The following is a 14041-nucleotide window of genomic DNA, read 5'->3' as shown; positions in this document are numbered from 1 at the left end:
GCAATCGTTAAAGTAGAGTAACAATATTTGATGCGTGTTACGTATGTAATTTAATGCTATTATAGTAACAAAAATTATGTTACAGCTGTAAAATGTAGCAAGAAGCAGTAACATCGTAACTTATTTCTGTTAAGCCGAGAACATGATAAAATTAAGTACTATTACGGCAACAAATGCCTTTCGGTCCTGTTTTACCGCATGTTACCATAACCATTTTGTTACTTTGCATTTACAACTGTAATAACGCTTTTGTTACGCTTCTTGTGTCTTCGTAACAGCTTTTTCTCACTTACTTTTCATTTCTTGCTGCAGACTTAATAGCTTTTTTGTTACGCTCTGCTTAATTTTTTCTGTTTTTTACAGTTTTATTGCTTCCTTTTCACGTGTCGTAACCCCCATTTAATACTAAAGAAGCCTCACACTTCGAAACATTAAAAAGTCATTTAGCAGTAGATGATATCGCGGCACGTAACGTGTAACGATCGATGGTATCGTGGCGCGAGGACGATCGCACGCGACCTCGACGATATTTGCGGAGGAATGTTGTTTATTATTAATTAACCCCCCCTCAAACCGCCTATTTATTAATGGCGATTTACCATTTCCTTAAAAGGAAGAAGAACCGGTCGATAGGGGAATTTGGAGCGCTCGACGAAGTGGGTCAAATCCATTCTCGACCCTTGTCTTCGAGAAGCGACAACATGACAGATGTTGCCAAGAGGATCTCTGCCCCGCGACGATTACGTATCGACAAACGAACGTCTTTTTTTCTTTCACTTTTTGCTACCAACAGATGGGCTTTTTTACCCTCTAGAAGTAATTTCTAGGTCGAAGTTGTTCCGTAACGCTCTCGACAGCCCACTCGTTACTTTAGCAGCACTTTCCACCCTCTCCTACCTCACATTTTCTTACTCTCGATTTGTTAACGCAACAAACTTTCCCCTAACTGCGGTAGCATTCGAGTGTTACGATCACTTCTTTCTTACTCTAAGAGAGTTTTGTTGCTCTAGAATTTTACTGTAACACTTTTGTTGCACTCGACTCGTTACTACAATAGCAATTTTGTTACTATCGAACCGTTAAAGTAGCAATTCGTTATCATCACTTAACAGCTTTGACACCTCGGTGTTGTTACTATAACACCAATTCGTTATCCTTGATTTGTTACTATAGTAAATTTTACTATTATAGTAACAATTTTGTTTTCTAGAATTGCTACTAAAGCAAACTCTTTTCCATAGTTGCACTTTGTAACCGTGGTAGCGTATGATTAGTATTATTTGCTGTTGGTTACTCTAAGAGAGCTTCGTTATCATTGTCACAATGGTTTGTTACTATAATAGCGGAATGGTTAGTCTCTGTTGCCATAAGTGAATTTGATTATTCTTTAATTGTTATAAAGTATTTCGCGCTATTATATTTGTTACTCTAGTAACGCTCCACTGCTCGACCCCACGTGACCCACCCTAGCTACCGGCCATCGGAAAGAAGGTACGATTAATGAAGAAAGGCAATGCATCAGTTTGTTGCTTGGCGAGCGCTCTTAACATGGAAGAAGAATGATGGTGCAACTACATCGCTTCACCTCCCGCAGATATATCAATGTCACCGTAACGGACTGAAATCTTTATTTTCCTCGTTCATTTTTATAGATTTATCCTTGCTAACTCTTCTAACTAATTACATTTACATGATTCACGAGTATCGTGCCTGCTAATTTGCATATTTGCAGGCGTCTCGAATTTACATACCGCCGAGACGGCGATATAAAAACAGAGAAATAAATTCCGTTTCAGGGACGTTTCGGTGTTCTCCTTAACACTTTATTTCCTATTTTAAATTAAATAAGCCAGCAAAAATACATAGTAAAGTATGCAGCATCATCCCTTCTTTCCTCAAACGTGGGTGAGCGGGTGTTACTGAAAGAATTGCTAGGGTTTTGCGAACCGGTTGAGGGGGACCTGAAGGATTTAATGCCAATTCGATAGAACCCTTTCTGTTGTCTGGCAGGATGTATTACGTAACACAAGCCACAGAAGGGAAGAAGGCGCAGAAGAAACTCCTGTTACTGATTTTTAATACACAATAGCACGCCTCGAGGTAGCACCTGTTACCGAGGTAACAACGGGAACGCAGTGCCATCGGGCTTCTTTCTATCGAGATTTAAGCAAAGTACATAAAAGAAGTATCTCTCCCAGTGTCGTCGTGTTTCGTGGCACAACAAAAACAAAATGGCGTCATTAGTAAAAGTCATTTTGCTTTATTTTTCACTCGCTGAATTATTTATAATTAAATAAAATCGAGATTTCGTCATATTTTTAAGTCTGGAGAGCAATCGGTTGTTAACCGGAAAAAATCGGGTGAAGTGGAAGAGGTGAGGCCCCGTTTCTCGGTCGGAGGCCATCAAAAGGTGATTCTCACGCGCCATTCTTCCTCCCCCTCTAATTGAATTATTTACCGGGCGTAACCCATTACTCGTTCGTGTTCGGATTTCTGTTTTCCTCCTATTTCCACCCAGTCATTAATTAATTAATTAATTAGAATTAGCGAAATTTCCGCTCACGTTTCGTCTCCCGTCAAATGTACGATACACGAAAATTTTGCCCTCGTATTAATGCTGATATTTTGTAAGTCGTAAGATTACGGGGCCCTTAATTACGTATACCTGGTTTATTAAATGTAGGGTTCTTACTAGCAACCTTTATATCGCTGCATTTAAGGGTGTTACACCCGTGTTCCTACTAGCTGTGTGGTATTTAAATTCAAAAACGAAACTGAAATTACACGGATGTACTGTACGCACTTTGCGTAACGTAGAGATATTCCAATCGTAACGTTACGGATGTTACGTTGTTTAGATTATTGTATCGAATCTCAGTTTATTGTGTTGGTAAGTGAAAACTTGGGTTAAGATTAGCTCGGGCTACATTTTCACTTAGGAGCGGTTTATCGAGGGGGTGAGAATGAAAAAAAGTGTCGAACTCAAGGACATTTCTCGGATCACGTTTCAGATCAGATAAAAAAGAGCTTAAAAAAAGACCCCCGGCGAGTCGTAACTTATAACATACGGAGGCGAATTTATAAGTGATGTCAGAGGAAAAGTGGCAACCTAAAAAAGAGAGCGAAAGGGAGAGTGAGTGACAATAGCTTGGAAAAATCTAGAACACGGCTCGGGGCCGGTCCGTCATTCCCGATGGAGGCGGCAACACTCGACCCCTCTCAAAAAATGCCCGGTGGAGCGAAAGTGGTGCGCGTCGAGGACCACCCGAAGTGACAGAAGAGCTTCCGGCCCGATTCGACATTGTATATAAAGGGGCGAATCCTTTCTAGCGCAGTTGGCATTCGGACACGATGATCAGGGTAAGTGTCCCGCTAAGGCCCGGCTCTCCCTTAACTTTTCCTCTATCCGACTAACAGATTTTGTCCTTTGCAGTTGGCATTACTTCTTTTTTCGTTAGCGGCGGTTCGAGCCGGACGGCTCTCCGGCCAGCCCTACTTTCAATTGGTACCTCTGCACTTCGACCAGTCGAAAACTTCGGTAAGTATACTTTTCGTCTATTACATCCTCCCGAATTTATCCGTTGTCCCTAGTCGAAAAACGTCCGGAAAATTTCTTTACGCCATCGACGTGTGGCGCGAGAAGGACCACATACCACGCGATAAAAGATCCCCCGCTACGCACTCGGCGCTAATTCTCGGTATTCTGTATTCTCAGGGAACATCCGGCGGACAACCCTTAGCCCATCAACCTCCCGCTCACGGCTCGTACGGCTCGAAAGAGGAAAAAGAGGAGTTCGCCCCGTTCGAGTTCAGCTACACCGCAAAAGACGAGAACGGCTCCACCAGCAGTCGAGAGGAGAGCGCCGACGGTAAAGGGACGGTGACGGGCAAATATTCGATCTTAGTAGAGGGTCTGGAAAGGATCGTGGAGTACGTCGCCGACAAAGGGGGCTTCAGGGCCACCGTCAAGACCAACGAGCCGGGCACCAAGAGCGATAGCCCCGCCGACATCTCTCTGTATTCCTCGGCTCCGGAATACACCCCTCCCGAAACGAAGGGCCGACCCGATCACTACCAACCGGGTCCGTCTCCCAAGCTGCCCGACGAGGGAAAGAAATCGGCGCACGGTCACTCCAAATTCATTTTGGTACCTCTCTCCGGTCATAAACCATGGGCCTAGATCTTTCTTCCGGCTTTCGCCCGCCTCCTTTCTGTGATAAAAGGGTTCTAATTGGGAAGAAGCGATTCGTCTACGCACAACGGCTTTCTAGGGATTAATGGAGAATATAATAAACGCCTTTCGTAACTACACGTTTTTTGTTTCTCTTCATTCTCGCTCACGCGCCTAAAACATTTGGCGGGTCTTTCGGTGTCCGGGCGAAACACTAGTTTCTGCCAGACCGCAAATGAATTTTTGCCCGGCGATTAAAGCGTTAACTCGCCGGTCGAATTTCTATCTTTAAATTTCGAAGATGCGACGACGTAATTTTCTTCACCGTCCAGCCAACGCGTCATTCTTAAACGAATCGATAGCGCCAAACGGTTTAATTTTCACGCAGAGATTTCACATTGGCGTGCAAATTATTCTTTACTTTAAATTGTTGGCCAACGACGAAATAAAAAATAAAAATTCTTTCGTATCTCTTCAATTTTTAAAACCTTTTTCGGTTTTCATTCGTTCGGTGCGGGAAATACAAACTTTCGGTGGCCGAGCGGTCCTCGACACCGGAGTTCCGGGTTTTCTCCACCTCTGCCCTCGGACCACCCGCCGGAAGGCGTTATTTCCCCATTCCGTCTAAAAGGCCGGCTCGGCGGCCGTATTCGCCTCCTCCGTCGAAAGAAAGGAAGAATAGGGTGCCGGAAATCCTAGCGGCTGTTTTTCTTATAAAACAAACGTCGATTTTATTAATTATTACAAAGAAAACCAATCCCGATTGCTCGGCAGTAATAACGGTTATTCGCGGTTTTGTTTATTGGCCGTAGGAACGATTTGAAAGCGACGCGAAATTTCGGGCCCGTCGCCCGGTCGGTCTGTTTATTTAATTACTTCGTTAACCTTATCGGTCGGCCGTGGTATATTTCGAGAACCGACGAAACGCCCGCTCCGGTTTTTGTAGATTTAAAACGAAATATCGTAAAATTGATTTGCGGCGCGCAAACGACTCGGTTTAAAGAAAACCTTCTAAATATATTAACTCGATTATTTGAGTTTCGACCGTGTTTATTTGGCAATTTCGGACCACCATCCAATCCGAGATCGTTCGACTTTCCTACTTTTACGTTATACTTCGGCTTTTAGCCGTCCGAATAGAAACCAAAAACTGTAAAAGTGGAAAGTTTTAAATTACGAATGAAATTCGTAACTCGACGACGTTTTCGGATAAACGATTCTAGTCACGTTCTCGAGTTTGGCACGTTCGCCCGTGCGAAGATGCCGAAGATAAGAAGTCGATCTGTCCGAGACGAGTGCGAATAAGCTAAATTTACTGCCGTTTTATCGACGTAATTGCGTTATTCTACATTCCGGCGCCTTCGGCAGGGCCGGATTTACGTAAGGGCATTCGGGGCCCGTGCCCGGGGCCCCCACAAAACTGAAAAAAAATTATGTTTAAACATTATTTTTTTCTATTACCGCGACAGCCTAGTGTGGCCTAATCGCGAGGGCAACGGGCAGAGAAAACCAAACCCGGGAAAAAAAACCTATAAAACATCGGAAAATTTCGGGAAAAAATTTCACACGGGTATTTTTCAGTTAAATTAAAATAATTAGTTTTATACAATAAAATATTTCTATGTTTACGATAACCTTATTTTTAAATGAAATTTACAACTTTCTAGTTCAAATCTAATCGAAAGTACAGTACAGTATTTTGTGTAAATTTTCTAAATCGTCAAATTTGCCTACTCTTAAAGGGGGGCCCCCACCGAATTTGTGCCCAGGGGCCCCGGATCGGTAATTCCGACCCCGGCCTTGGGTATTGCCTTTTTGGCGGATTTTCTTACGTTCCTTATCGTTCTCTTCGCGCATCTACGTACGACGAGAACGATATTCCTTCCTTTGTATTTTAGTGAAAATTAAGCGGGGAGAGAAGGGTACCGCTCGTCCTCCACGCGCTCGTAATACCCTATAAGATCGACTAATTTTCCACGGATGCGACTCCGGGATTTCCTACGCTCGGGGGTATTCTTCCCGGAGAAAATCGCGGACGTATCGCGCGCTCGTCCCGGAACGGACCGTCCTCGGCCCTAAAATAGGTGGTGCCCGGGGCCGGGACCGCTAGCCTTTTACGAAAGTAGGGCAGATTTCCGATTCTGTCACATTTATCACTCCGGCGCGCCTTTCGTCTCCGCTCTTCGACCGTACCTCTCGCTCGACCTCGCTAGCGTCGGCTTCTGGCGACCTCGGTCCTTCTCCGCGGCGCTGCGGGCGCGATTAATTCGAAACTTTCGAACCGACCGAGTCGTCCCGGAAGGTCTTTTTCCAAAAAATTATATTCGAACGAATTAGGAATGCGAGCGATCGGGAAACCGCCACGATAAGAGAAAGTACGCTCGATTTTCACTTTCTATAATAACAAAACTGGTAACGATGCGGGGTGGAGTCGAATTATCTAACTTCGGGGTCATTCTTTACGATTTACGTAAGTCGGCCGGTTTGGTCGGTCGTAAACGCTTTCTTCTACCTTTACTTTCGCCTACCCGCGTTAATAATAGAATTACCACGCGCCGCCGGTAAAGGGTGGAACTCGTCCGGAAGAATTCTAAGAGGATGGCCACATTTTGCCTAGAAAGTAGCGCTATCTTTTCCCGGCTTCGCTCTTAACCCTATATTTAAATAAATTTATTACCGCGTTATAAATATCGTAGGGTAGAACTGGCCAAATCGAAAATTCGAAACGTTCCGCGAGTACCCGTACTCGGAAAATAACGGATTCCGAGTATTTCGTTCGTCCTCTTAAAGAGGATTAGAATTTCTCGTTACGCCGACGCGGACAAATCCCCGTCTTAATTCCTTTTTACAGAGTCCAAAAACGGCGCTACCCGCGGGTTTGGGGGCGAGAAAAACCGAGCGTCCTCCCGTTTATCGTCCGGAACAATTAGATACGTCACCCATTTTACGTTTGTCGCGTCGTTCGTTCTACTTATTATCGACAAACCTCGGTAAAAGATAATCGCCACGAGGGAAGAGGCGCGGCTGGTCGAGGACGAGTATCGCAAAATACGTTCTCTCCGCCAAGGACGACGAAAGTCCCGGCCAGGTGTATCTTCCTGGCGTTCGGTGACCAATCGCTAACTTATCGGAAACGTCGTTTTTTTTCCGGGTTCCGCGCCTATATACGGGGGCGGCGCCGTCGTCGGCCATCGGCCGGTTCGACATGTTAAAGGTAAGTACGATACGGTAACCCGCACTTTCTCCTTCCGATTTAACGGGCAAATTTGTCCGTCTTTCCACCCGCCGTACGTTCTTGGTCGATAATTTCTTTGCCGCTAACGAATTCGGGATGCGGGAGCCGTCCCGAATCGTGGCCAACGCCGCCGAAGAGGTCGGATTCGAGAACGGTCGTTCTCTTTAAAAATTCGTTTTTCTCTTACTCTTACTCTCGACTCGAACCTAAATAATGAGCTAGTGCAGTTTTACGATACGAGGCGTTTGTGGAAGAAAACTTTCAAACTCGTTATTACGTGCCGCGACGACCGAGATTTTCCTTCCTAAAAATGCAAAATTTTTTTAAATAAATTAAAAATACAGAGATTTTACTACACTAAACAGTCGGATGACGTAATTTTACGGTTTGAGTATTTAAATTTTATGCGAAAATGCCGGAAGTGATCGTTTGGATTTCCCACCCGTATTCATTTCGAAGATGCCGGGTGAATGCGTGAATTATGGTTTTGTTAGTAATTTGTCGAGCTCTCGTTTCCGATTTTCTTTCTCTCGTGGATTTTTGAATTAAAAATTATCGTTAATCGAGTAACTTTACGTATCGATGCGAATGGCCAAATCTCGACTCGGCCTTTCCTTCTATTCGAAACAGTCGTTAATTTGTCGAAGGTTAACTAGTCGATTAAAATATCCTTCGAGTTTTTGTGCCAAATATTACCGATCGGATAACGGGCAAAGTAATTAACGTTGTTCTAGCTGTAGAGCGATATATTCCCTTCACCCCCTTTATCCCCACCCCACCCTTCTAACCCAACCCCTCTCTTCACGCTATTACCCTCTCCTCCTCCGGCTATGCCAATTGGTTCGGCCTTATCTTGTCTTCAAAATGTCTTCAAAATGTAGAGCGATATACGGGCCACTGTTTGAATTACAGGTGCTCGCAGTTGCCGTTTTCGTCTTGGGTATCCGCTCGTCCAGCCGAGCCGAAGGGATCTACCGGTTTATACCCCCGAGCCAGGTAATCTTGCCACGCGATTCGCTCGTCTACATTAAAATTTGCATATTTTAAGACCTTTTAATTTTCAGGCGCGGATAGACGTAGCGTCGCCATTTGCTTTTCGTTATTGGGCGGAAGGAGCCGACGGAGGAAGCTCTAGAGAAGAATTCCGGGATGCTGCGGGGAACGTAAAAGGCGGATACTCTTTGGGCGTCGACGACGGACGTAGCGGACGTGTGGAGTACGATGCGGACGCTTCCGGGTTTAAAGCCAAAATCGATACTAACGAGTTGGGTACGAAGAGCGATAATCCGGCCGACGTCGTCTTTCGCTCTTCCGCTCCTTCGATCGGTCGAGAATCCACTCTTCGTAAAGGAGCGAGTCGGGTAAACTTGCAATTTCCGTCTGTTGTTTGAATTTTACCACGGGGTCATTTTCTGACCGATGGTATACGTTTTCTAGGCATCCGGACCAACTGGCGCGGATGTAGGTGGAGCTCTCGCTCCTTATTCTTTCCATTACGCGGTATCGGGTGTCGACGGGGGTAATTCTCGCCGAGAATCTTCGGACGGAGCGGGAAATGTCCGAGGGAGCTACTCCTTGAATATCAAAGATGGAAGAAGAAGAAAAGTAGACTATACTGCCGACAGCGGCGGATTTCGAGCGAGTGTAGATACAAACGAACCGGGAACTAAGAGTGAAAATCCCGCTCGAGTGTCCTTCCTTTCCTCCGCTCCTCAGTTATTACCTATCCAGAAATCCGTCGTTGCTCGAGCGCCCGCTACAGGAGCTACTTCTGGATATTCCGCAACTTCGTTCCGAGTAACTTAAAGTAACTATTGAATAAATTTTAATGTTTTTCTTTTATTTACAATTATGTTTTTGATACGTTCTAGTTAACACCGGGAAACGAACGAGCTCCTAAACCTTATTCCTTTGGCTACACCGCCGAAGGTGGTGACGGTGGAAGCTCCCATCGGCAATCGTCCGATGGATCGGGAAATGTTAAAGGAAGTTACTCCTTAAATATCCTTAAAGACGGGAGGAGAAGGAAGGTCGATTATACGGCCGATGCCGGAGGCTTTAAAGCTACTATTGGCACAAACGAACCGGGTACTAAGAGCGAAAGCCCCGCGCGAGTAACTTTTCTTTCGGCAACCCCCGAAATAGCACCCGTCGGTATCGCTCGAGTTCCCGTTATACCTGCAATTTATAGCGGTGGTCCTAGTTCTTCCGCAGTTTCTTTCGATGTAAGTTATAGTTTTTTTATATAATAAGTGTTTTTACGTTTTAACGTTCAAATTTGTGTTCTCTAGTTAACACCGGGAAGCGAAGAAGCTCCTAAACCTTATTCTTTCGGCTATACTGCGGAGGGTATCGATGGAGTAAGTGCTCGTCGAGAATCATCCGATGGAGCCGGAAACGTTAAGGGGAGTTACTCCTTGAATACCGAGGATGGTAGAACGAGGAAAGTCGATTACACAGCCGATGCGGGAGGTTTTAAAGCTAGTGTAAATACCAACGAACAAGGAACTAAGAGTGAAAATCCTGCTCGAGTACTTTTTCATTCGACCGCACCACAACCGCAGCCAGTCTTCGTCGGTGCTTCGTCTATTGTACCAATTGCACCGATTACGGGAGAACCTTCTTCGTACGCTCCTTCAAACGGGGGTGTTTTTACCGTAAATATATAATTTTTCTAACTTACGACCGATTTATCCGAACGTAATTTTTGTATATTACGTTTAAAGGGGACGGTAAGCCAGGCGAAAACTCCTTATTCGTTCGGCTACACCGCAGAGGGAGTCGACGGAGGTAGCTCCCGTCGGGAGACATCGGACGGTTCGGGAAATGTCAAAGGCAGTTACTCCTTAAAAGTTAAAGATGGAATAAGCAGGAAGGTCGATTATACCGCCGATAAAGGGGGCTTCGAGGCCAGTATAAACACTAACGAACCTGGAACTAAGAGCGATAACCCCGCCCACGTGACTTTCTACTCCTCCGTTCCTCGGGTATCACCCGTACTTCCGGCAGCCGTTCCAGTTTATCCCATTAAATTAGAATCGTCACTTCCTCCCACATACGGTGGAACACCTAAGTCTTCGGCCGTATCTTTCCAGGTATTCTAACTTTCCTCGCTCTAACCTTGTCGTAACTGTATTGTTATTCAAACTAATTTTTACGTAAAGATAACACCCGGAGGAGAAAACGTCCCATCCCCTTACTCGTTTAGCTACGCCGTAGAGGGTGATGATGGAGGAAATTCGCATCGAGAATCATCGGACGGCGCCGGAAACGTCGAAGGAAGCTACTCGTTAAATGTCGAGGATGGAAGGAGAAGAAAGGTCAGCTACTCGGCAGACGCGGGTGGCTTCCGGGCTAACGTGGATACTAACGAACCGGGAACTAAGAGCGAAAATCCCGCTCACGTATCATTCCTCTCCTCGGCCGCACTACCAGTTATTAGCGGGGGAGTTCCCGCTCCTAAAAGTATTCGTACCCCCGCCTCTTTAAAGGTAATAATATTTAACGCTTTAACATCTCCATTATTTACTTTAAGGTCCTAATTACGAGTCATTTTCAGGCGGGAGAAGGAGCCGCTTCTTACACCTTTGACTACAAAGCCGAGGGTAAGGAAGGGGGAAGCTCTCGCTGGGAGTCGTCCGACGGTGCCGGAAACGTTAAAGGCAGCTATTCCTTGAACGTTAACGACGGCAGGAGCAGGAAAGTAGATTATACGGCGGGTGCGGGAGGTTTCAAAGCTAGCGTAGACACTAACGAGCCGGGTACGAAAAGTAGCAGCCCCGCGGAAGTATCGTTTCTGTCCACATCTCTACATTTAACGCCCGACCTTCGACAACCTATGCCCGCCCTTCCTTCGACGCCTATCCACCGGAACAGGGGCGTCAAATCGTGGGTCTGAACCACTCGCCTATATTGTCTCTCGTGTAAACGTCGCGCACAATAAAAAAAGAAAAAAGAAAAAATTAAATGCGCTTGGGAAAGAAGCGGCAACGGCTTTCGGTATGGGAATTTTTGTGGCATTTCGTCTTACTTTATATAGGCATATCTGCGATACTTTGTAACCGAAAAACGTGTTTCGACCGTATAACAATCGCGCCTAATTATACGTATTGTAAAGAAATGGTCATTGGTGTGTGTTTTCAACATATTTTTCAATAAATATTGCAATTTTTGAGTAATTTCACAGTTAATTTCTTTAAAATATTCCGGTAAAATAATAATGGCACGGCCCCTTTCAATTAAGAGGAAGAATTATAATGAAATATTCTCGAAAAACATTAAATAAAGATTTTACAAATTTCGGTTCATTCGCTAAAATTAATATAAATGAATTTACACCGCCAGAGGTAAATTCGGCATCATCCCTCTAGTGGTCAAAATTGGAAAAAACTTTCACGGATTATTAAAAGACGATAACAAACGGAGAAGCGCCACAACGAAAATTCGAATTTGGGTCATAATTTACATCAACGTGACGCGTTTGCGAAGCACGCAACGTTTATAAGTTTACATTTGAGAATAATTATTCCGAGTTGTCATTCACGCGCGTACCAAATCCTTGGTTCCTCGGTGGCGGTGGGTGTCGATTTAGATTCTCGCACGAAACCGAATTGATTAAAATTAAGTTACGTCTCCCAAACCCGGCGTCCGTTCGTTAATAAATTCTAACCATTCTTTAGTAAGCCGAGGTCTTTAAAACCCAGTTTCTTCCGGGTCGAACAAAAGTCACGACGCTTCGCGTCGAGTTTTGACAATTGTTTAACTCGTTATTCTTGATTTTCTTGAAATTAAACATCATCAATTATCGAGGAATCCCCTTTCCGAGCGTACGCGAGACAAGCTTCTATTCGTGATATAACGCGCACCCCGCACTTGGCTTAATTGATTTTATAAACCGTTTGAATTATCCTTCGCAGCTAACGAGGTTCGGATACGTAACGATTTAAAAAACCTCGTCGTTTACGTAACAAATGAAACGGAAACTTTTCTGCTAATAGGTAACGACAGTAAAAACTTCGTTACTCGCGTAATAATTGGAGAAAACCACATTTTTCTTCGCAAAGAAACCGGCGGAAATACGTAACGATAGTACGAAATTCCCATAGTTTGTCAAACGATTAACGAAAGTGGCGCGTTTCTCCAATAAGGAAAACAACGCGAAAACACGAGAATACCAGAAATTCCGTCGTTTACGTCACGTTTAGAGAAAACGATGCTTTTTCTGCGCATCGAACGCGTCGGAAATACGTAACGATACTAAAGATCTCGTCGTTTTCGTCACACTTTCTTTGCGTAAGAAAACGAATCAAATATCTGACAGTAAAAATTTAATAATAGATAAATAATTTTAAGAAAGTAACGGTTTTCTTAACGGAGAAAGGGGCAGAAATACGTAACGATAGAAAAATGTCATCGTTTGCGTATCGATGAGCGAAAATGATATTTTTTTTCTGCCCGACGAAAGCGACGCAAAAATGCAATAATACTAAAATATTTACCGTTTACTCGACAATTAGAAAGTTGATACTTTTTCTGCAAAGAAACAACGACAAACGCGTAACAGAGTCAAAAATGTCATCGTTTGCGTAACGATAGCCGAAATTGACACTTTTTCTGCCTTAGAGAAACGATAGAAACGCGTAACGATAGTTGAAATTGAAATGTTTTCGTAACAATTAGAGAAAGTGACATTTTTTCTTAGTTAATTTCGTACAAATAGAAAACGAATCCACAATTTTTTTTAAGTTTGACGATAAAATTAGTCGGTACGTCTCTTATTTGTAGTCCGACAACTTTTTCGTGCGTCCGTGCAATTTAAAAAATAGTTTAAATTTATCCTATTGTCTTGTATATATTTGTAATTTAAAGAAATAAATAAAAGCAACGAAAGAAATTAGCATCGAAAATTTCCATTCTCGTTTACGTTGCCCGAAGCCATCGTTTTCCCCCGTTTTTTTCTCACTCGCAACGACCTTAATTTACTCGTTTCTACGAATCTCGTCCTCTTTTACTTGGCACTTTTTTGCATTATAAAATTATACAAAAATGTTCTACAGTCCGTTTAATTGGCTAATCTATTCGAATTATGTCCGGAAATTTCCTCCGTTTCTTCGTATTATTAATGGCATTAAAATTTATATTTTACTGGAAAATTTTTCAAAATTTTAAACGATTCTTTGTAAATCGTTCGCATAATTCTTCCTTTATTATATTTATATAAAACTATCACCGTAGAATAATAAATAAATTAGTTTTCTGGCAAATTACTTAGAAAGTGGTGTGTGAAAACCTTAAAAATCGGGTTAAATGCGTAAAAACACAAGTTTAAAATAATCGTAGGTAAACGAAACACGCTCGAATACGGGGAACTAATTTTGCACCGATTTTTATCCGTATTTAACAGAATTTAACGTCATTTTTCACACCAGACTTCGATTTAACGGATTTGGTATTCGCATTCACCGGCGATACGCCAGTGAAACTTTCAGAATATTTCCATAATTTAAAAATAAATCCTCGAGACCAAATACTGTAGGTACTAAGCGACTATTTACTCGTCGTACTCGATTTTCTACTCCTCGATCTACCCTTAACCCCAACTCGCTCTTGTACTAAATATAACGAATGTATTCGAG

At 43.6% G+C, this 14041-nt stretch overlaps 2 protein-coding genes across 3 annotated transcripts; both read left to right on the top strand.

Moving 5' to 3' along the window:
• The first annotated feature begins 3261 nt into the window (after positions 1-3261).
• Positions 3262-4311, top strand: LOC136968544 (cuticle protein 14-like). The gene is made up of 3 exons (XM_067262528.1): positions 3262-3360; positions 3434-3538; positions 3716-4311. The coding sequence occupies exons 1-3, from the start codon at positions 3352-3354 to the stop codon at positions 4178-4180; spliced, it is 579 nt and encodes a 192-aa protein (XP_067118629.1). The 5' UTR covers positions 3262-3351; the 3' UTR covers positions 4181-4311.
• A 2888-nt stretch (positions 4312-7199) lies between these two features.
• LOC136968543 (uncharacterized) lies at positions 7200-11584 on the top strand. 2 transcript variants are annotated; one of them, XM_067262526.1, is made up of 9 exons: positions 7200-7385; positions 8319-8402; positions 8471-8767; positions 8844-9203; positions 9278-9631; positions 9698-10063; positions 10133-10501; positions 10571-10897; positions 10966-11584. In XM_067262526.1, the coding sequence occupies exons 1-9, from the start codon at positions 7377-7379 to the stop codon at positions 11302-11304; spliced, it is 2505 nt and encodes an 834-aa protein (XP_067118627.1). In that variant the 5' UTR covers positions 7200-7376; the 3' UTR covers positions 11305-11584. The 2 variants fall into 2 exon arrangements, with proteins under 2 accessions (XP_067118627.1, XP_067118628.1); XM_067262527.1 differs by lacking the exon at positions 9278-9631.
• Positions 11585-14041: the final 2457 nt, after the last annotated feature.

The sequence above is a fragment of the Centruroides vittatus genome, unplaced genomic scaffold (genome assembly GCF_030686945.1).
Source record: "Centruroides vittatus isolate TY-2023 unplaced genomic scaffold, ASM3068694v2 contig_15, whole genome shotgun sequence".
In the NCBI taxonomy this organism is placed as follows: Eukaryota; Metazoa; Arthropoda; class Arachnida; order Scorpiones; family Buthidae; genus Centruroides; species Centruroides vittatus.
This window is presented reverse-complemented; position numbering and strand designations above follow the sequence as displayed.